Source organism: Microcebus murinus, chromosome 16 (assembly GCF_040939455.1).
Source record: "Microcebus murinus isolate Inina chromosome 16, M.murinus_Inina_mat1.0, whole genome shotgun sequence".
Taxonomy (NCBI): domain Eukaryota; kingdom Metazoa; phylum Chordata; class Mammalia; order Primates; family Cheirogaleidae; genus Microcebus; species Microcebus murinus.
In genome coordinates this window covers 53,641,713-53,663,083 of record NC_134119.1, presented here as the reverse complement: position 1 = coordinate 53,663,083, position 21,371 = coordinate 53,641,713, and the positions used below count along the sequence as shown (strand labels likewise).

Here is a 21,371-nt window from a genome sequence, read left to right as displayed (position 1 = left end):
TCTGGTTCGTTGTTTTCTCCTTCAAACCACAAATCTTCCTGGGCCAAATGAACCACATCCCTCCTCGAGGGCCTCTCTCCTAGGAGCTCAGTGTCTCTTTCAGCATCCGTCCTCCCCATGCTCACTGCAATCACCCTTTGAGGCTGGAGGAACAACCCCTCTGGTTTTCCTGTCCCCACAGGTGACTAATCGCTTCCCATGAAGGACTAAAGCAGCCAGACCGGCCAGTGGTCCTGTAGCCCCTACGCGGTGCCTGGTACACAGAGGACGCCTGGCCAGCGTCTTCTAGGATGCTCAGGGGTCCCATGAAGCGGCCCACCTAGGATATCAGGGGACTGAGATTCAGACTGGACAGTCCCCCTCTACCCCAGAGGGCACAGCCGGAAGGGACTCAGGCCCGACAGACTGACTGTCCAGCTCCAGGCAGCATCCCACAGACCTGCCTCGAAGACCGTCTTGTCAAGCTTCCACCCTGGAGACTCAGGTGCTGAGACAGGTGGAGACCTACCACGGGCACACAGCCACAAAGGCACCCAGGGCTGCTAGCTCCTTATCTCACCCCACACCCATCATCTGCCTCAGTTCCCCCGGGGGGCAGGGCTAGAGGGTCTCAAAGCAGGGACCTGCTCAGACCAACACGGCCCAATTTTTTCCCCACATTGCCTAGCCTGGGGCATACACCTTCCATTGACTCTTTGCCAAATACAGTGTTTACGAATTGCCCACCTATAGCTCTGTGTCCCAGAGGACAGAGATTAGGGATGGTAAAGAAGTGGTCCCTACCCTCAGAGGTCACGCCTCTGGGTGGGAACTCAGCAGAACCCGCTGGCAAGAGCTGAAGCTAGGTCAGGAGGGATTTTCTAACTCAAGACAACCCAGAGTAGCCGGGGGATGCAGGGCAGTCTCACACCTTTGATTCCGGCCTATGTGCCAGCCGGGGGAGCTTTACTGGGACAAGGCCTCCCTCCAGGGACTGTTGCCAGGACTCAGTAAGACAAGGGCTACAATTCACTGGGAAACCACTGGGCAGCCTAGTGGAAAACGCCAGCTCCTGCCCCCTGCCTAAGGCTGCCCATGACAGGTGCCCCAGGGCTGTCTCAGAGCCTCAATTCTGCAAACATGGTAAGCATCCTGGGTCTCCTGTCCTACAACCTCAGGAGCCCCCTGGAGAACTCCGCTGGCCCAGAGCCTGCCTACCACCTGGACTGCTCCTGCACTACCACCCGAGCCCACTGGCCCAGCGCATGCCCCTCAGGAATACTCTGGCTCCACTGTGATGCCAGGCAGGGAGTGGGGTGGAGGAGCTAGCTCCCCACCTCCTAGACAAAGCATCAAGACCAGGGTTCCTTTGTTTCCGGCCACACCCAGGGACCTGGCCAGACTGCTCAGCCCCAACCACCGGCCCCACCCTGCCGCAGCCCAGCCTCAGGGGAGTTAACCCCTCCGGGGCCGCAGCCTCCCAGTGTCTCCCCATAAGGTTATTTTTAGCTGCGGTGAGGGTGGTAGCCGCGCTTCCATCATGGCGCTGTCTCCGGACTTCTACTCCCCCAGCACGGCCGGGGGCAGCGGTGCTTGGTCTTTTCCTTCCTCTGGCGGGGAGGACCCGGCTGCCAGGGGCAAGCGCGGGACGGAGCCGGGACAGCGCGCGGGAGGCTCAGCTCTCCCTCCGCGTGCGAGCGCGAGGGTTGGGGAGGGGGTTCGGACACCCGCGCCCCTCCCTCTTTTGTTCAGCTCCGCATCCTCCGCGTCCACGCCATCCTCCAGCACATCCCGTGGGGGGAGGGGGCTGCACGCCCGCGGGGAGAGGGACACAAGGCTCCAGCCCCGCCCCGCCAGGAGGGCTCCCCCACCACTGTCCCCAGAGGCTGGGGGAGGGGGCTGAAATGCCAAGACCGGCCCCGCCCCACCCGTGGCAACGCAGGAAGCCTCGGGGGCCGCCCCCGCAGTCCCCCCGCGGATCTGGACCCTGACGGCGACCACCCGCAGCTCACAAAGAAGGGCGCGGGGCGGGGGCGGCTTACCGTGATGTGCGGAATGCTCTTCTTGCCCTGGTAAGACATGGCCCTCTCGGGTGCCCCGGGCCGGGCCGCGGGACCTGTGGGCTGTCTGACTCGCTCGGGCTCTCGCGGCCCGCTCCCCGCGGGCGTAGCGACAAAGGCCCGGGAGCGGTGGAGAGAGGGACGGAGGCTCCGCGCCCGCGCCCGCCCGCCCGCGCGCCGCCCGGCTGCTCGGCCCGCCGCAGCTCGCTGCCAGCACCGCCCGGCTCGGCGCGGAGGGCGGGAGGGGGCGGGAGCGGCGAGGCGGGGGAGGGGGCTGCAGGCCCACAGCTCCTCCCGGCGGCGCGGAGCGGAGCCCGATTCGCCCCTCTCGGCTCGAACCAGGAAGCGCTTCCCTCCTGATCCCCACCCCGCCCCCGCCGCACCGCCCAGCCCGCCGCCCCTGCCGCGCGCACGCCCTCGGCGGGCGGGCCTCGCTCTCGCGAAGGGGCGAGCGGGGCGCAGATTCTCCCCGAAGACCCAGACGGCCTGCGGGCGGGCAGGGCCACAAGTGTGCGGCACGGCATCTGGGCGCCTCTCGGAGAATCTGCGCGGGGGGACGGGACGGGGCCGGGGGCCTAGGACCGGCCCAAGCAGCCAGGAGCGTTCTTGGCCCTCCAGGATCGCGCCCAATAGCCACCCCCCCCTCCGGCTCTCCTACCACGGCCTCCGTTTGTCCATCCCCGGCCCCCCAGAATGGACCAAGCACTTTTCCATCCCTATTCCAAGGGTTTGTTCGCGCCGAATGCGCTCCCTGAATAGCCTGGCCCGGACTAAAGGTTACCCATCCTCCCAGCCCCGTCTCCAATACTTTCTCCTCCATGCGGCCTCTCCTTGCCCTTCCATCTTATGATGAACCAGCCTTCCCAGAGGGCGTCTAAGGAGAAGCCTCCGTGCGGGAGGAGGGGACAGCAGGGACAGAAGGGAGGGGCCCTAATCAACGCTGACCTGATCTACCCCTGCAGCTGCTCCCTCACCACATGGCAGCCTGGCGTTGGGGCCACCAGGTCACCCCATAAGCTTGCCTACTGGACAAGGAGTGCTTGGAGGGGTAGACCATTGGTACCAAAGTCTCCACAGCCTCTAGGACAGGTGGGGGGTCAAGAGGAGAAAGAAGACACTCCTGTCTCCCAGCAGAGTGGACACCAGCCGCAGGACCCATGACCCACATGTTGCCCCAGAGAGAGGTGGGCAGGGAGCCAGGTCACAGCCTGACAGATTTCATAACTGGGAAAGATGGAAAAGGGAGGAGAGTGGGGAGCCCCAGCAGGACCCCTCAGCACTGGACAGGTGTCCCAAGTCACTAGGCAGAATAAAATGCCAGCATCCTCTACCCCTTCTCTGCTCAGTTTCTGCCGGTGAAATCCAAACTCACAGGGGGCTGGGCTTGGTAAAGCCCCTCCCAGAATCCCAGCTGTGGCCTGGAGTCACAGGGGCCAGCCCCCTATTGCCCGGCATGGGGCCAGAGATACCTAGGCCTTAAAATGAGGTGGGCTTGTAGGGTCACAGAGAAGCAGCGGCTCATAGTATTCCAGGAATCTGGGCCATAATTTCCCCATTTTATAGATGGGAAATTGAGGCTTACAGAGATAACGTGACGTACCCCAGGTACAAAACTCATTGGCTGCGCAGAGCAGCATCCGGAAGGCAGGCTCAGCACACCCTGCCCAGCGTTCATTCCCTACACTGATTCTTTTTTTTTTTTTTTTTTTTTTTTTTTTTTTGAGACAGAGTCTCGCTTTTGTTGCCCAGGCTAGAGTGAGTGCCGTGGCGTCAGCCTAGCTCACAGCAACCTCAAACTCCTGGGCTCGAGTGATCCTTCTGCCTCAGCCTCCCGGGTAGCTGGGACTACAGGCATGCGCCACCATGCCCGGCTAATTTTTTTTTTTTATATATATATCAGTTGGCCAATTAATTTCTATTTATAGTAGAGACGGGGTCTCGCTCTTGCTCAGGCTGGTTTTGAACTCCTGACCTTGAGCAATCCGCCCGCCTCGGCCTCCCAAGAGCTAGGATTACAGGCGTGAGCCACAGCGCCCGGCCCCCTACACTGATTCTTTAAGCCCTGGCTCTGAGCTGGGTCCTAAATCCTGTCAATGACCGGGAATTGTGGGTGGAGACACGCCTCCCTCCCCGGACTCAGACTCCAAGTTCCCTTCCGCAGCGTCTTAGTTCTAGATTCCACGCCTCGGGCGTTCCAGGGGTCAGTCGGGAGATCTGGGCAGAGGAGCTCCAGCTATGGGGCCGAGACCACGTGCGTTTGGGGAGGAGCGCCCGCCTGCGAGCGGCCAAACAGACCGCTGCTCCCAAGCAGACTTCTGCAGTACAAAGCGGCGAGGCCGCTCAGCCCTGGCAGCGGCAAGCGTTGCGCCTGCGCCGCGCAAAACCCTGCAGCCTCCCAGGAAGGAGTCTCGCGGGCGGGGGAAGGGCCGGGGCACCCTGCGCAAAGCACCGGAGCGGTGAGGCCCGCCCCACAGCCTGAGCCCCTGTAACCGAAGTCCCACGGCCGCTCGGTCCGCAGAAAGTAAAACGCTCCCTCCAGCCAGACCACGAGCCCCTCGGCTCCACAGTCCCGAACCGCGAGTGCTTTCCGAGCCCTCGGTGCTCCGCCTTTGTCCGGTCCCTGAGAAGCTATGGAGAAAGGGCAAGGGGCCATAGAGGGGAGAGGAAGGAGAAGGGGGCAGGAGCGCGAGAGGTGAGGCGACCAGCGTGCCCAGGCGCCGAGGCGCCGCAGCGAGGATGGCCTAGGCTGACCCCGCCGAGGCTGACCCTGGCGCCGGCGCTGACGTTGGTGACACTGACTCCAGCTCCAGCAGGGACTTCTCTGGGCCCAGCACAAAGCACTAGTTCCTCCCGACTCTCCACCACGCCTTGCGGGAGGTTAGGGATGACGGCCACCCCCGTGTCACAGATGGAGAAGCTGAGGCTCCAGGAGGCCAAGCGCCTTGGCTGGAACCCGATTCCGTGGTTCCGGCCCCGGCTTTTCTGGCCCTGAAGCCTTCCAGTCGGGCTCCACTCGGGAGTTTAGCTCCCAAGTGAGGTCAGGCCACCAAGAAAGAGGATGGGTGGAAGGAGCTAAAGAAGGGGTGGGGAAGAGGCGACTGCCCTCTCACCATCTTCCTCCCTCACTACCACCGGCACCGGCACCGCACACACCCGCACCGCACACACCCGTGCTGTAGACCTCCCACCGCAGGGCGCCAGGTTCAGGACCACGGAGAGCTCCAGCGCCACAGAAAGAACCACCTGCCCGCGGAAGGAGATCCACTACTGTGTCTACCAGTCCCCAGCTCCTATTCCTCCAGGAAGCCCTCCCAGATTTCTGTCTGAGTCAAGTTCTGCCTCTCTCCGAGCTCATTTCCTGTCTCTCATAGCATTTAAGGGGGGAATGGTGAATTAAAATGATAATGATAATAATAAAAGACACTAACAAACATTTATTGAATGCTCACTGCCTACAGGCATTAACTGATTTAATTCTCACAAAGAATCTGTGGCTCGCCCTAGCCTGGGAATTCCTGGAGGGTGGAGCCAGGTTGCCGAGCCGGAGACGGGCTCCCTGGGGCCTGGCGCATGGCAGCGTTCAGGCCCGGGCCGGGGTCCTGGACCACGCCGACAGCTCCCCGCCATCCGGTGCTCCGTTTTCCAAGCACCTAGCTGTCTCTCGCCCATCCACCCAGAGGCTATGCCGTCTGTCCACCGTCTTCCTGTCCCCTTCCCTTCCCCCAGTTGGAGGGTGATGACCACAGGGCCTAAGTCCTGGTGTTCCCTTCCCTAAGGAGCTCCCCTTTCAGGCGCAAAATAACCCCAAGTCGGGGGGGCTAGAGACCCCAGTTCCAATCCCAGCTCTACTTCCCACTTGCTCTGTGAAGTGGGCACAGTGGTGTCGAGCCATGGGACTCAGGAGAACCCTTGGCGACAGCGGCACTTGGGCAGGGGTACCGGTTCTAACTGCCAGACGACCTCAATCTGTAACCACAACCCTCCCCCAAAGCATGAGGGGCCCTCAGAAAAATGCTCCTTTCAGCGTGAAGGCGCAGACGGTTCGCTGAGGCTCTCCCATCCCAGCGCCTGCCGGGTACATAGTAGGTGCTCTATAGTTACCGCCGAGTAAGCGAATAGATGAATGGACGAATATGGAGCAGAGCTCTCCTCCCCCCCCCCAGCAAAACAGAATGAGGAGCCTTGGGCTAATTTCATCCCAGGGGTCCCTTCGCAGTTCAAGGGTCCATGAGGCAGCCCTAGCCAACTTCCCCTCTCACAACCTCGCTGTCCCTTTCTGCAGAAGATTAGCTGGGATGGGACCTCAGAGGTCCCTTCGAGTCTCACGGATTGTACCGGCCAAAACTGACCAAGTCGCACACCCTCTCGTATGGTGAGGTGGGGGAGGGGCCGTTCCGCGGCTCTCCCAAGCCCGGTGGCTGCGACCCCAGCACTACTGCCTGGGCACTGCCCTTGGGCGGTCCCCGCCCAGGGTCCTCGAGAGCCCCGCCCCCCACGTCCGGCCTGCGCGCGCCCCGAGGTACCTGGCCATTGTCCCGGCCGAGTGGCAGGTCGCGGGGCGCAGGGCAGCGGATGTGCAGCGCCTGCGGCCGCTCGTCGCGCTCGCCTGGCGAGCTGACCGCAGAGCCCGAGGGCTCGCTCACATCGCTGGCCGTGTCCTCGCTGCCGCCGGGTCCCGGCAGGCCGACCGCGTCGGGCCGGCCAGCGCTGCGCGGCGTGCGCGCCGAGCCGCGGCGGCCCACGCTGTACGCGTCGAAGTCAATGGTCTTGTTCTCGTAGGCTCCCTCCACCGCGGCGAACATGCCGCCGTACTTCTGGCGCGGGGTCTGCGCCGCGCTGCCCGGCCGCGCCAGGTACACGGGCAGGTCGTCCTCCGTGTTCCACGCGCGCCGCCGGTCCGCCATCCCGCTCCAACGCCGGCCACCCGCCCGCGGCCCTCGCCACCGCCGCGCGCCGCGCTCCGCGCCTCGGTGCGGGCCTGCGGCGGCCCTGGCGCGACTGCGGCCACAGGAGGGGAGAGGCGAGGCGGGGCGCGCGCCGGGGCGGGGCCGGGGCGGGGCCGGGGCGGGGCCTCCGGGCGGCTGCGGGCTCGCGCAATGGCCGGCTACAAAGGACCGGGAGCGGGGACCGCGGCTGGGGCGGGGAGTGATGGTGACGTGTCGGAGCCGCAGCGCGGAGGGCGGGCGGCAGAACCGCAGTGCCCTCTCTTGCCCCCTCTCCCCGCCCCCCGTCGGAGTGCAGGGCGCGAGAAGAGCGAGCGGCACACACGTGCACACACCCTCTGGAGACACACAGGTTCATGCCCTCACACCAATGGCACCAAACACGTGAGAAATGCACAGCCGTGCTGGTGCACATACGAGAGTCAATTACACACGCGTTCCCGAGACCCAGGCTCATGTAGGAACACCATAGACAATTTTGCACACACGTACACATAGATGCTTGTACACATTTTGAGTTCAGTACACACACACACCAGAAATTCTCATTATCACACAACATTCGTACATAGCATCGCACCAAGACTAAGTGCACAGCCATGAGACACACACATCGGGCACACCATTCATTCACTCCACACTAGTTTATGGAGTGCTCACTAGTGCCTGGCACTGTTGTAGGTACTAGGGACAGAGTCATGGACAAAAACGGGCGAAGTCCTGCCCTCCTGGAGCTGACCTTCTAAGGAAGAAGGAGACACAAAGCGCTCATACGACATAGCCAGGGATGCTGAAGGCCAGGAAGGCTGGTGCAGCCGCAAGAGGGACGCGCTAGTAGCACACTCCCACAGGCACGCAAGAGAAATACACGTGAACCAGTGACTCACACACGTACATGATGCTCACTCCAGTAACACTGCATGACAAAGAAATTTTCACATGCCAATTCCAAAGGCGGACTCAAAAGGCAACTCCACACACATGCACTCATAGACTCCCGACAGGACGCCCACACACAAATCCTCGCCAGAAATAAGGGAAGCTGGAAGCTTAAATAGAAACGCTCCAGAAAAAGACACAAAGAGATAGATTACCACCCACACGACACACACATGCACCTGGCAGTCACCCAAATAGCCCCATCCTAGGGTCACCTCCCAGATCCTGGGTAGAGCATACCCTTGCTGCGCCTGGAGTTTGCAGCCTTGGGGGCCCAGGGTTCCTCTGACTAGGACATGGGGCAGAGCGCGGGACCTGTCTCGTTCTACTGAGGCTTTCCACTGCCCTCTCTGAGGCCAGGCTCCATGCGCCTCCCCTGGACACTTTCCCTTGTTTCTCCATGATTAGCAGGCAGAGGGGCCTAAGAGCCCCCGGGGACCTAGTGGTCCCAGCTGCACTTTCTGGACAGGCGGAATCGCCAGCTGCCAACACCTCCTCGGGCGAGTCCAGACGCGCTGAGTCTGGACCCAGTGGGGACCACAGGGGAGAGCGGAAGCCCTCCGGCCTCCCAGCGCTAGGAGCTGTCCTTCAGCACCCAGCCGTGCAGGCGTGAGCTCAGCCTAGCCAAGCCCTGACACACCCAGACTGACAGTGGGATTCACACTCTGGTTTGCGGCTCTTGGGACCCATGGACTGAGGACTCTGGGGACCTCGGATCCATGGCCTCAGCTGACACTCCTTGCGTTTACTGTCTTTCAGCCCTAGAACAAGCCAGTCTGTGCAGTAGCAAGATACTCTTACTCCCCACTGTGCAGCCCAGGAAATAGGCAAGGAGGAGGGAAGCAGCTGCCTCTGCCAGGATCTCACAGCCACCCTGCCACGCCTGGATCTCGGGCTCATCTGCTCAATGGGCCTGTAGCAAGTCCATTTCTGTGTCTGTGAGAGACTAGTGTGGGGGCCACATGCATATTTATAAAGCCTCTGCCTTCAACAAAGGTATATTTTATGGGGAAAGAGTGCTGAACACAAGAACAGAAAGTATCTCATGCATACCCTGGATCTGCTATCTTCTACCCAACCCACCCACATCCCAGCCCCTCCTTCCGCTTGTCCCCCCTCACGTACCCTGCACATGTTTCTGTCACAGACAGCCCTCTTGAGGTCCAAAGGATTCCAGGCTGCACGTGTTTTCCATTATGAAAATATCTGCCTGTCCTGTGAAATACTATTCCCAGGCAAGGAAATTTTGTGTTGAAGAGCACATAGAAACTTCTAAAGCTCCAAAAATATTTATAGTGACTTAACCCATAGAAATATCAGAAAATCCAAGAATCTGAGTTAGAACTTTTGAGGTCAATCCTCCTACTCCATGCTTGAATCTGCTCTCAATGTCTTGAGAAGACAGTCTCCCAGCTTTGCTGATAGTGATGGAGATCTTTCTATTTTTGAAGAAAACCTTTTCCATTGTGAGAACGGGCTGGGCAATCCTCAGGACTAGAGGAGTGATCTAGGGCAGGCATGGAGAAGCAGCTGTCTTCATGCGGAAGCAAGGATGGATACTACAGCTTCCACGTACGAAAGTTTACTACACGCTAGGGACCCTTGTGGGCACTTAACATACAGGAACTCTTTTATGCCCCAGAGAAACCTGTGAGGCGACATTTTAGCTTCATTTTACAGACAAGGAGACTGAGGGTCAGAGGCATAAATAACTTGCCCAGGGTCACAGCTGGCAAGTGAGACTGCTAGGGTTTAAACATGGTAGTCTGATGCCTTAACTACGATGCTTTTCTCTCCCTGAAAAGCCCGACTGCCGCAGTCCCAGTGGGAGAGGAGAGATAAAGGGACCTGGTGTATTCAGAAGAGTCTAGATGTGTGAGTTAGAATCCTGTTCTCTGTGCAATCTTGGACAATTATTCACTCAATGTTCATCCAACACGCGTTTGGGGCACCCACTGCTGTCGCAGAGCTGGTACCCCTCCTCTCTCCCACTACAAAGGAGGAGATCTGATGCTTGGGGGACACGGGCCATGCATAGTGGCTTTGTGCATGTCATTCATATCTGCAGTGCACACGGTTGGCTTCTTCAGCAGCCCCATGTGGCAGACCATGGCTGGAATGCTGAGGATGACAAGCCTTAAACCCATTGCTCACATTAACCACCAGAAAGTGGCTGAGCTGGGATTTCAACTCAGGTTTGTCTGGGCCCTTTCCACAACATTTCAATTCATCTCAAGGACAGTAACCCAAGCGTAGCAGAGAAAGGGAGGCAAGAAGCAACCCCCGGGGTATACGTTAGGAAATGCACCCACCAGCTTGCAGGGAGGCTGAGGAGAGCAGAGCCTGGCAGAGACCAGCAGAGGAAGCCCAGGAAGCCTGAGGAAACCACCCTCGCCCTGTCCTGCAAGTGCCCCAGTCCTGTAGGGAAGGAGTTCCCATGAGTGAATGACACCGTGACATTTGGTGAGGGACAAACCTTGGGCTCACCCTGTCAACCATGAAGCCTTCCAGGCTGACTGCAGAGAACAGAAAGGGACATGCCAGATGGCGGCAGAGAGAGGACAGGAGAGGCCAGCTCAGATCCAATGCAAATTTTGTTTAGGCAGACAAAAAAAAATTTTTTTAATGGCATTAGTTGTAAAAAAAAAATGTTTTCAAAAAATGAAGGAAGGAGAATTGTAGTTTATTGTCAGATGTATAATACATTTAGCAAATCTGCAAGGCAAGTAATGGACTATTGTGTTTACCTTAGATGTGAGAAGAGAGGTTTATAGAAGTTGGGCGAGCTGTCTAAAGTTATATGGCCAGCAACTGACAGAGATGCAGTTTCAATCCAGGCCCATTTGATTCTAAATGTCTGCTTTTCAGTATGTAGGGGATTGTGGTAGGTAGAGTAATAGCCCTCAAAGATGTCCAAATTCTAATCCCTAGAACTGGTGCATATGTTACTTCCCATGGCAAATAGGTCTTTGTGGGTGTGCTTAAACCAAAGATCCCAAGATAGGGAGATGATCCTCCATTATCTGGTGGAGCCAGTGTAATCATAAGTCCTTTTTTTTTTTTTGTTTTCATTTTGAGTCAGAGTCTCACTCTCTCACCCATGCTGGAGTGTGTGATGCAATCATAGCTCACTACAGCCTTTAATTCCTGGGCTCAAGTGATCCTCTTGCCTCAGCCTCCCAAGTAGCTAACACCACCGTGCCCAATTAAGTTTTTTATTTCTGTAGAGATGGGGTTCTCGCTATGTTGCCCAGACCAATCTCAAACTCCTGGCCTCAATCGATCCTCCCACCTTGGCCTCCCAAAGTGCTGGGATTACAGGCATGAGACACCACACCTAGCCTCACAAGTGTTCTTTTAAGTGAAAGAGGCAGAACAGTCAGAATCACAGAAGGAGACCTCAGAGAACAGAAGCAGAGGTCAGAGATAGGAGAGATCTGAAGATGCCATGATGCTGGCTTTGAAGATGGAGGGAGGGGCCATGAGCCAGAGAGTGTGGGCATCTGCAGAGGAACTCAGCCCCACCGACACCTCGATTTTAGCCCAGCAAGACCCAATTAGAATTCTGACCTTCAGACTATAAGATAATAAATGTGTGCTGTTTTTAACCACTGGCTTCATGGTAATCTGTCAAAGCAGTAACAGGAATACAGGCATACAATGGATCATAAAGGGAAACAATTGTTTGTGCAAAGTGGATTTAACTACTGAGAAAATAACTTACTCCCCACCAAAAATTGAGAGGGGTCCTGGATTCATTGTCTTATTATGTTATGTCAGGGTATACAACATTTCGTAACAAACCATTAATAAATTAAACATTCAAAAGGGAAAAAAACTTTTAATTGTGAAAAAGCATTCATTTCAATGTACAAAATTACACAAATTATACATTTAACTAACATAGAAAAATACATCTCGATAACAAGAGAAAATGCCAGCCTATTTTATACAGGATTAAGCAATCATTACAAATTTTGAAAAGTCCCAAAGGAAGGGTTGAGCCTGACTCACAGCTGGCCAGGAAGCTGACGAGCCTCTCTGAGGACTGACCGCCCTATTGTTCCATGGCAGGCAGTGGGCAGGGGACAGCTCCCTGCCCAGGACCATCCTGCTCAAGAGCATGGGGAGGGACGAGGTCTGCTTGTGTCACGAGACCACTCCCACATGAATAGATGCATCTCACTGTGGGAGGAACAGGACTTGGACCAGCAAAAATCTGACCCTTGGACTTATTAATTTAGACATGTAGGAGTCCTCCTAGAGTCATGCAACTGCATGGTAGAATGGTTGTGCAGTGGGGGTCCAATGAGGAAGTACACGGTTTCCAAAGTGCCGTCTATGCTTTACAGCTTTCAGGTGATTTCTGCCCAGGATTCAAACTGGGGGGAGCGAGGAGACCACAGAGGTTCTGTCAAAATGAACTCGAAAGCCTTGCTCATTGCTTTGCCAGTGACGCACCCATGCCCCTCTTCCGCCTGACTGTCCAAAGCTGGCTGTGAAGAGCTGAACTGTGGAAGAGTTCATCTTGGTCCCTGAGCTCAGGTTGGTGGAGTCTCCAGTCTTCACTGAGATGTGTCTGTGCAGAGCCCATTTTCAAAGGGGTGAGGGAGGTTCTCGACATTCACTGACATGTGCTGGGTGCTTTAAGGAATACGTGCTATCTCATGTGCTACCTCATCGATCCCCACATCTTTCCCGCTGTTTTTGGAGGGGTAAATGCACCGTCCAAGTTTGCAAAGCTAGTTGGCAGCAGAGGCATGGTATCTAGCCCTAGAACTTACTCTCCTACTTTGGTGGGTTTTTTTTTTTTTTTCTATTTTTTTCTTTTCTTTTCTTTTTTTTGAGACAGGATCTTGCTTTGTTGCCCAGATTACAGTGTAGCGTGGTCCTAGCTCACTGCAACCTTAAACTCCTGGGCTCGAGAAATCCTCCTGCATCAGGCTCCAGAGTAGCTGGGACTACAGGTGCATGCCACCACACCTGGCTAATTTTTCTAATTTTTTGTAGAGTCAGGGTCTCGCCCATGCTCAGGCTGTTCTCAAACTCCTGGCCTCAAATGATCCTTCTGCCTCGGTCTCCCAGAGTGCTGGATTATAGGCCTGAGCCACCGCACCTGGACTCACTCTCCTACTTCTGTTAGGTGCAGACCTTGTCCGTGTCCCAGTGAAAAGACTAATAAAAACTTAATGGTAGGCCAGCACAGTGGCTCATGCCTGTAATCCTAGCACTCTGGGAGGCCGAGGTGGGAGGATCACTCAAGGTCAGGAGTTCAAAACCAGCCTGAGCAAGAGCGAGACCCCATCTCTACTAAAAAAATAGAAAGAAATTAATTGGCCAACTAAAAATATATAGAAAAAATTAGCTGGGCATGGTGGCACGTGCCACTAGTCCCAGGTACTCAGGAGGCTGAGGCAGGAGGATTGCTTGAGCCCAGGAGTTTGAGGTTGCTGTGAGCTAGGCTGATGCCACAGCCCTCACTGTAGCCTGGGCAACAGAGCGAGACTCTGTCTCAAAAAAAAAAAGTTAAAAGTTATAACATCACTATGTAGGCATTAATTTCTCCAGCACATTCAATGTCATATTTACAAATATTATATTACTTTAAAAAGAAAATATTGATACAAAGTCAACATTAAGTGTTTAGCCATTTTTAACAATCACATTTTTTTGTCTTTTTCTTTCCTTGTTCACCTTCATATAAGGGTATCATCAGCCCACCCTTTGGCACAGCCTGATAATATTTTCAGAGATAAAAAAAATGATGTTGAAGAAAACCTTATTTTTGTGCTATCAGTTCTTCCATTAGTCGCTCCATAACTCTGTCTATTACATTCACACCAAAGACACAGAAATCAGAGTTAGATGGGAGCTGTGCTTGCTGCAACCAGAGCAGGATTGGTGGACATCCAAATGGGATAAAGAAATCCCAAGCCTTCAATCCCATGTCTACTGACTTCTCGAAAGCAGTTTTAGGTCCAACCTACAAATTATCTTTTTTTTCCAGAAAGTCTTATAACAGAAAAGAAAACTAAATACATTAGCAAACTCCAGGGGTTTTTCTTTTTCCACCTCCTTAAGGCACCAAAGAATTTCAAAGAATTTATTTCAAAGCCAGGTAGGAATGAAGTTGGTCATTGGTACAAAGACCAAATAGAATTCTACTTCCGTCTGCTTACACAACTGGTAAATCTATCTATCGTACAGTTTCTATTTCTGGATATTCTGGATGCAAACAGCTGTTCCCAAGAGACTCATTTAGGGTGTCTATTGTAACACCCAATTGTATTATCCAAACTTTCATGTGACTGTGCAGTGACCAGCCACCAAAAGCTCGGCACCCAGGCTGAGCCACAGCGGACTCAATGCTACAGCAAACCACACGTTTCATTTTCTCAAGGACCACTGGCTGCTTAAAGGGCCCTCTGAAGGTAAAGTTACAAAGCCAACTTACGGTCAAAAATACTCCAAAGATGAGAAGTTACCTCCTGTTGACTCTGAGTGCACATTTCTTTCCTAGCTAGGAGAAAGAATAAACACAGTCTAACCCAGAAGAGACCCAGAGCGGCATTTGGGATTTAATCAGCCAGGCAATGGGAGAACTGAAAGGGACTGCGAGTCTGCTGCTGATCCTCCCCCACTTGCCCATCAGGGTCGCTGGGGAGCATGTGAAAGGGCTAGGGTGCCATGGGTAACGGTGAGCTCCCCTAAGGGACCAGGACTCCACCCAAGACAACCTGATTTAAGTTACCTGGGGAGAGGCCTGGGCATCTGTCTTTAAAAAATCTCTGCAGATGAGTTTGACATGCAACCAGGAAGAAGAATCATCACTACAGAGTGCAATCTTTATATCCTGTAAATGGCCTAGAAGGGGAGAATTGGGGAGAGTGGCGGAGCTGATGTGACACCCCCTACCTTGACTCCCAGCCTGGATTCCTCCCCACTGCACTGCATTGTCTCAACAGAGAAAAAAAGCTTGAGTATCTAAAATATGTCAGAAATGTCTAGCATCCTATTTTCAGAAGTTGACTGAGTTCTCAAAAAGTTTCACATTCTGAACGTGGAATTTCACCCTGGAGTCAAACAGGAGCTGTGAATCTCTTAAAAGCAGCTCCCAGCACGAAGGTGCAAAGTCCTTTTGAGTTTATAAAGTGTACTTGATAAATCGCTGAGTAAAACAAACAGAAAGGAACTCATCTTTGGAAAGACTTGGGTTTCCCGTCCTCTGCAATGATGGGTAACAAAACTCATACAATAATCTCCTTGCAAAGCGATTCATAGACCTTTGAACAGCTCGCTGCTTGATTTTGACACTGAGAAACTAGGCTGTGAAAGGGTCAGCATAAACCTCAATCATTCATGTCTAGCCAAGAAGGAGATGAGTTTCCAAGATATCTTGGGATTCAGGCCTTTCCCAGGGAGAAATGCAAGCATGGATCCATACAAAAGGGAAGAATTCCTTAAACTAATACCTGTTGCTGGGTGGTGCCATATAGATTGTAACCCACTAGAAAATGAATTGCATTGAACCCAGATCCAGAATTCTGATTAGGAGGAGCCTGCCTTGTGGCAGGGCTGGAGAACCTTCCACAACAGACATCAGAACCAGATGCAGCTCCCTCTGCGACCAGGCACCTTGCCCTGGACTGTGGGTGTCAGTCGACCTCTCTGGGCTTCAGTTTCTTCACCTGTAAAATGGGGACCGGAAGGGTCTGTGCCTTAGATGACGTCTGAGGCCCTCCCTGCTATAACAATGGCTGTTTCCAGACCTGTGATCTTGATTCCTGTGCTGCTGGCCAGGTTGGGAAGGGTGATGGCATGACGCTGAGCACAGCCCGTGCCGGTCTGCAGAGCAGGAGCCACGCCGCCTCTGCCTGTCTCCGCTGCCGCCACACCTCCGACATACCTATTTTAAGAACACTGCCTCGCGGTTCACGAGGAAACGTTGCCATGCCAACTTGCTGGCTGTTGCTAATCATAATCTATGAATGTGCAGTACAACCATCTGACAAGCAATTCTTTTCTTCCTTAGCTTAGGGACTTTTTTTCCAATTGTCACACGACAGATCGCCTTGTTCATAATGGCACACAGTAGGTGCATAATAAACATGCAGTAAATTCATGATATGAATAAAGAGTATACACAACGCTTCAGTCTGTAAGGGGAGTTCCCATCTAGTATCCCATCCACACACACAGCAGGGCCTGAGGCAAGTATTCAGTTACCTCCGTTTGCAGGCCAGTAAATCGCAGAGTGGCAGTCACTTTCTATGGTCTCTGAGCCAATAAGCTGCAGAACATAGACTGCAGCCTAGTTATTCCGGTTTTAAGCCCTAACCTCTTTCTCCTAAACCAGGCGGTCTCTGCCACTTCTCTAGAAGAAAGTCAAATGCACCATCTTGCACAATTGTGCAGAACCTAAGAGTTCACAAAGCTCTTTTCCATTCATTTCCCATTTCATTCAAAGCCTAAAGGTAAAGTAAGAGGTGGGGCTCTGCTGGAGGTCCACGCCTGCCTCCAAGGGTGTCGTGTGTGCAGTGTTGTGGACTGTGCACCTCGTGGGTGCTTCATGAGCCTGGAGGTGGCTCAGAGGCCTCCCTTGGGGACTCTGGAAACGACAGAGATAGTCCCAGAGGCAGCACAAGTGGGCAAAAAGACCAGTAGTGGCGGTGGTCTGTGGTCCAGGGCAGGCATGCCATCTGGGACTGGCAGAGAAACAGATGGGGTCCAGACACCAAGGAAACTCACACCCAGCAACAGGTGAACCTGAAGCTAAAGCCAGGGCCCCTGGAAGGCCAGCTCAGAAAAGGCACTTACTGAGCATGTATGGTCTGACCCACCAATTGGCTAACATGAGGGCTTGCCCACAAGGGCAGGGATTTGGTCTGCTTTATTCTCTCCTAGAACTCCAGGGCCTATAGTGGTGCCTGGCACCTAGTGGTGGCCAGTGAATGCTTATTGATTGAATGAATGGATGAAACCCAGTGAGTGACAAACCTCCGTGGGAAGCTGGAAACCACATTTTTCCTTATCCCCCCTTTTTTTGGAAAGATTTAGAAAACATACCATCCTTTTAGCCTAGGAGGTAGATCTCTGCTTGGGAAGGTAAGGAAGAGAACTAAATTTTATTGAGCATCTACTATGTGCCAAGCACCTCCCATTTCTCATTTCACCTTGTGCTGTCAAGGACAGTGATATTTCCTCTGCTTAACAATGGAAGAGTTTGCAGATCAGAGAGGTGGGCTGACCTGCCTAGTGCTCTCAGCAGGTAAAATGCAGGTGGATTTTGAAATCACCCTGATGGACTCTGAAGCCAGTGGTCCCCACAATATCATGGCTCTTGCTGGGTCGTGCTCTGTGGGGAAGCGGATTTGCAGCCCTAGGACATGGCTTCACCTGTTAGAAAGTAGCACATGTGAAGCACCTGCCCGGGTGCCAAGCCCTCTGCTGTAGCCTCGCCTTCCCTGCCTCGGTTGATCCTCAGAATAGCCCTGTGGGGGAGGAGCGTCCCTCTTCCCATTTTGCAGATGAGGAAACAGATCTCCAACTTCAAGTTGCCCGGCATGGCACGTGCTGTTACCAGTGCCCCTCACATTCCAACTGCACTGCACGGTCACACACGTCCTCTCCTCATCCTCACTATACTTCCACATATCTCCCATTTTCCTCCAGAGGAGGAAACTTAGGCTCAGAAAATTTAAGGGCATTGTCCCAGGCCAGGACAGGCAGGTGGTAGAGCTAGAAGTAGAACCAGGGTTCTGTGACCAATCCAGGCGCTCCTGCATGAAGGCAGTTGCACCACTCTCCAGCCTGTGAGACCCTGGGCCCAGGTCACTGTCCCTCTCTGGGCCTCTGCATTTCTGCCATGACCTTAGGGTGCTGAGCATGTGTCTCCAAGCACAGCCTATGGAGGCCAGGCATGTGACATAGCGTGTGGAAGAGAAGACTCGGGGGAGGGATCCTGGGGCTTCCTGGGCTGGAGTGCCACTCAGCGGGGAGGAAGCAGACTGGCCTCATTCGCCCCTGACTGTGGCCATGGAGATAGAAACCCAATGTTGCTAGATCCACTGAATTTCCAAGAGAAGCCAGAAATCCATATTTTTATAAGAAATCTTTTGATTTTTAAATGTCACTTGCTAATTCCAATACTAAAAATCACAACATAGGTATTTGCACACCCATGTTCACAGCAGCGTTAGTCACAATAGCTAAACAGTGACAGCAACCCAAAGGCCCATTGACAGGTGCATGGATATACCAAATGCGGTCTGTACACACCATGGAGTATTATTCAGCCTTAAAAAGGAGGGGAATTCTGACATGTGCTACAACATGGATGAACCTTCAAGTCATTATAGTAAGTGAAGTAAATCAGTCACAAAAGGACAAATATGGTATGATTACACTTATATGAGGTCCCTAGAGGAGTCAAATTCATAGAGACGGAGAGTGGAATGGGGGTGCTAGAGGCTGGGGGGGCAGTGGGGAACCAGTGTTTAATGAGCATAGCGTTTCAATTTTGCAAGATGGAAAAGTTCTGGAGACGGATGGTGGTGATGGTTGCAAAACGATGAAAATGCACTTAATGCCACTGAACCAGATACTTAAAATGGTTATGATGGTGAGTTTTATGTTATGAATATTTTACCACAATTAAGGGAAAAAGATAGCCAAATAAGACTTGTTTGTGGGCCTCCTGGTGCTCACTGTGGGCTAAAATCTCTCTCGGGTCTATCCTGTGGGTTTGGGGCTGCCTGTCGCTCACCCCTCACTGGCCACCACTCCAGGATCTGCTGAATCCAAGACTCCCGTGGCCGACTCCATCCACCAGGTCTGCCTTCCTGCCATCACCCTCTGCCTGTCGCAGAGCAGCAGGGGCCAGAAAACACTGAGGTTTCCCCACACAGATGCTCGATTGTTACTGCACCTTCCTGGCGAGCACTGAGATCTCAAATGTCCCTGTCAGCCTCCTCCTGGCTGCCTGGTCAGCTGGCCTCACAGTCCTGCGGCTCACAGGGACATGGCAGAGGGAGCAGACCCCTGGTCGGATCACAGCGACTGGACCTCGATGCTCTCTGACAGCAAGCGGAGCAGGATGAGGCTGGGTGCTGGGGCGCCTGCGGGCACTGTGGTTACTTGGGGGGCAATCCGTGCACACAAGTTGCCTGAAGTGATGTGCTTTAGAAATGAAGACCTCTCACTTACACCAAAAGCAAGGGAACTGGGTTTGTGACCTTCCCCGCCACTCAGCGGGAACTCGGCCAGAGGCAGTAGGGCGTGATGCAGGGAGGGGGCAGCAGACTCTCAGCTGTCAGAGCTGGGAGAGATGCTGGAAGGCATGTGGTTGCACTCATTTTACAGATAAGGAGCTGAGACCCATAGAGGCCAAAGGACAGCCTCAAAGTCACCCGCAAGTTAGAGGCAGAACTGGGTCTCTAGGTTCCCTGAGTCCTTTCTGCCTGGACCAGGGGTGTTTGGTCCCTTGGGGGTTCCAGTCTCATTTGAGAATCTGATGAGCTCTATGGACCCTCCATAGGAAAGTGCCACATGCGTACAATTTTTTGCGGTGGTTGGGAACTCCATTTTAGCCTGGGCTTCTGCAAGAGCTCTAGAACATCACAATGACTAAGATTATTTTTTAAAACCGCTGTCCTGTCCCCCATTCCCCGTCTTGGGTGGAAACTGTGGAACTGTAAATGCAACAAATCCTGTCAGCAGAGCCTGCTCCTGAGCAGCCACCAGGGAAGGGTGGGTGCTCAGGGGTGGGTGGGAAGAGAAGGAACTGCATTCTACAGACGGCACCGTGCCCTGCCGGGGGAGAGCCTTACAGCCTCCGGGACACCTTTCCAGCCATTAGCTCATCTGGTCTTCGGAGCAAAACCGTCACATAGGCATCAGGACCCTCGAGCTGATGAAGAAGAGGATGTTGGAAGAAGGTAAGTGATTTGTGCAAGGTGACACCGCTTAGGAGTGGCAGAGGCAGCAAGTCCTTAGACTCCAGACCCAGGTTCCTGCCACTACCCCGTGCCAACACGTACAGGCTTCTTACAGTCCATAGCCATCTCTTTGGTGCCCTGGTTGGTATCACGCAAAGTAGAAACGTTCCCCATGGGTGGCTTGAGATAGGAAGGTGGTTGTTTGGTTTGTGATTTGGCCCTCCGGAAGGACTGCAAATCACGGGGCCACCTCTGCTCTGCTTGCTGCGTTTGCTCTGTGCTGTCTTCTTTCCTGAAACCAAAACAGCAGGGACATGGGTTTTTAAGGGGAATACACCAGCCAGCGTGGCTTCTACATGAAGCCATCTGTTTTGGGAGGGAAAGAGCAAGACAAAAACAAGCCCAATTCAAATCCTCAAAGCTTCTAGCACCATTGGCACCCAAACTTCACTATATACCAGAATCACTTGGAGAACTTTATAAGAACTCAGATTCCTAGGTTCAATCCCAGATTTAGGGACTCAGTGTGCATGAAGCAAATCTCAGAAATCTTGTTTCCAATGAGTTCCCTTGTCATGTATTTAGCTGGGGGATTCTATTTTTGGGGGGGGGGCTAGGTTCTGGGACCCCAAGAGAGGGGGGCCCCAGAAGTCGCCCTAGCTGGGGGATTCTTAAGCATTAAGCTCATGCATTCAGCACCGGCATCGGGCACCTCCACACCAAATGATGCTCCAGTCTAAGGACAAAGCAGAAAAGTAAACTTCTAGCAACTGTCACTAGAAGCAAGTGAGTAACATCAAACACAAGAAATTATCATTCCTTGCCTACATCATACATGACGTTGATACCCAAATTCTTGAATAGATCATACATTCACCAATGAATGAATGTCTTAATTATTTAAGAATTAATAAAATCCATAGGGTCACCTCCAAAAGCCATGTAGGACACTAACAGATGATAGATAATTCCTGGTAAAATTACATTTAAAAAATTAAAACAATGGCAAAGATACCCAACTTCTGAGAGATGCTCAGCAGAAGCAACAAAGCAGGAAAGATCTTTGTGGGGATTCCATGCAATTGGGCCCCTAGAAAGGACTTTAAAATAAGAATCTTCCATGTGGCCCATTAATGAAAGTAGAGTGGTCGATGGAAGGCCTCTACAGACAGGTCAAACAGTAGACTGGACACAGATGAAGAGAGATTTAGCAAACTAAAAGACAGATCTGAGGAAATCGCCCAGAGTTCAGCCCAGAGAGATAAAGGTGAGGAGGCGGCTTCCTAGACTGAGTGGTCAGTAAAGGCCTTTCTGAGGTGGCATCAGAGTTGAGACTCAAATGACAAGAAAGATCCACTGTGGAAAGAAATGGGGCGGGGCATCCTAGGCGTAAGGGGGAGGAGTGGGAAGGCCCTACGGGGCGCTTGCGGGGCGGGGCCTGTCTGGAGGGCGGAAAGCAGGCGCTGTGGCTTCGCTGTGGGAAGCCGGCCGGGCAGAGCAGAGCGGTGCTGCAT

General features: G+C 53.7%; 2 protein-coding genes across 3 annotated transcripts in view; both read right to left on the bottom strand.

Annotated features, from left to right (window-relative positions):
* The window catches only part of CRMP1 (collapsin response mediator protein 1), an 87,379-nt gene extending 80,338 nt beyond the window's left edge, over positions 1 to 7,041 (bottom strand). The window contains exon 1 of one of the 2 annotated variants that reach the window (XM_012739722.2): positions 6,563 to 7,041. In XM_012739722.2, coding sequence (XP_012595176.2) covers positions 6,563 to 6,943 — 381 coding nt within the window. In that variant the 5' untranslated portion in view covers positions 6,944 to 7,041. Of the gene's footprint in view, positions 1 to 2,021; positions 2,284 to 6,562 lie in introns of those variants that run through there. The other variant, XM_012739725.2, reaches the window with a different exon arrangement.
* A 4,340-nt stretch (positions 7,042 to 11,381) lies between these two features.
* The window catches only part of C16H4orf50 (chromosome 16 C4orf50 homolog), a 111,816-nt gene continuing 101,826 nt past the window's right edge, over positions 11,382 to 21,371 (bottom strand). Inside the window, exon 19 of the mRNA XM_075993427.1 lies at positions 11,382 to 20,149. The gene's annotated coding sequence lies outside the window, so the exon portion shown is untranslated. The remainder of the gene's footprint in view (positions 20,150 to 21,371) is intronic.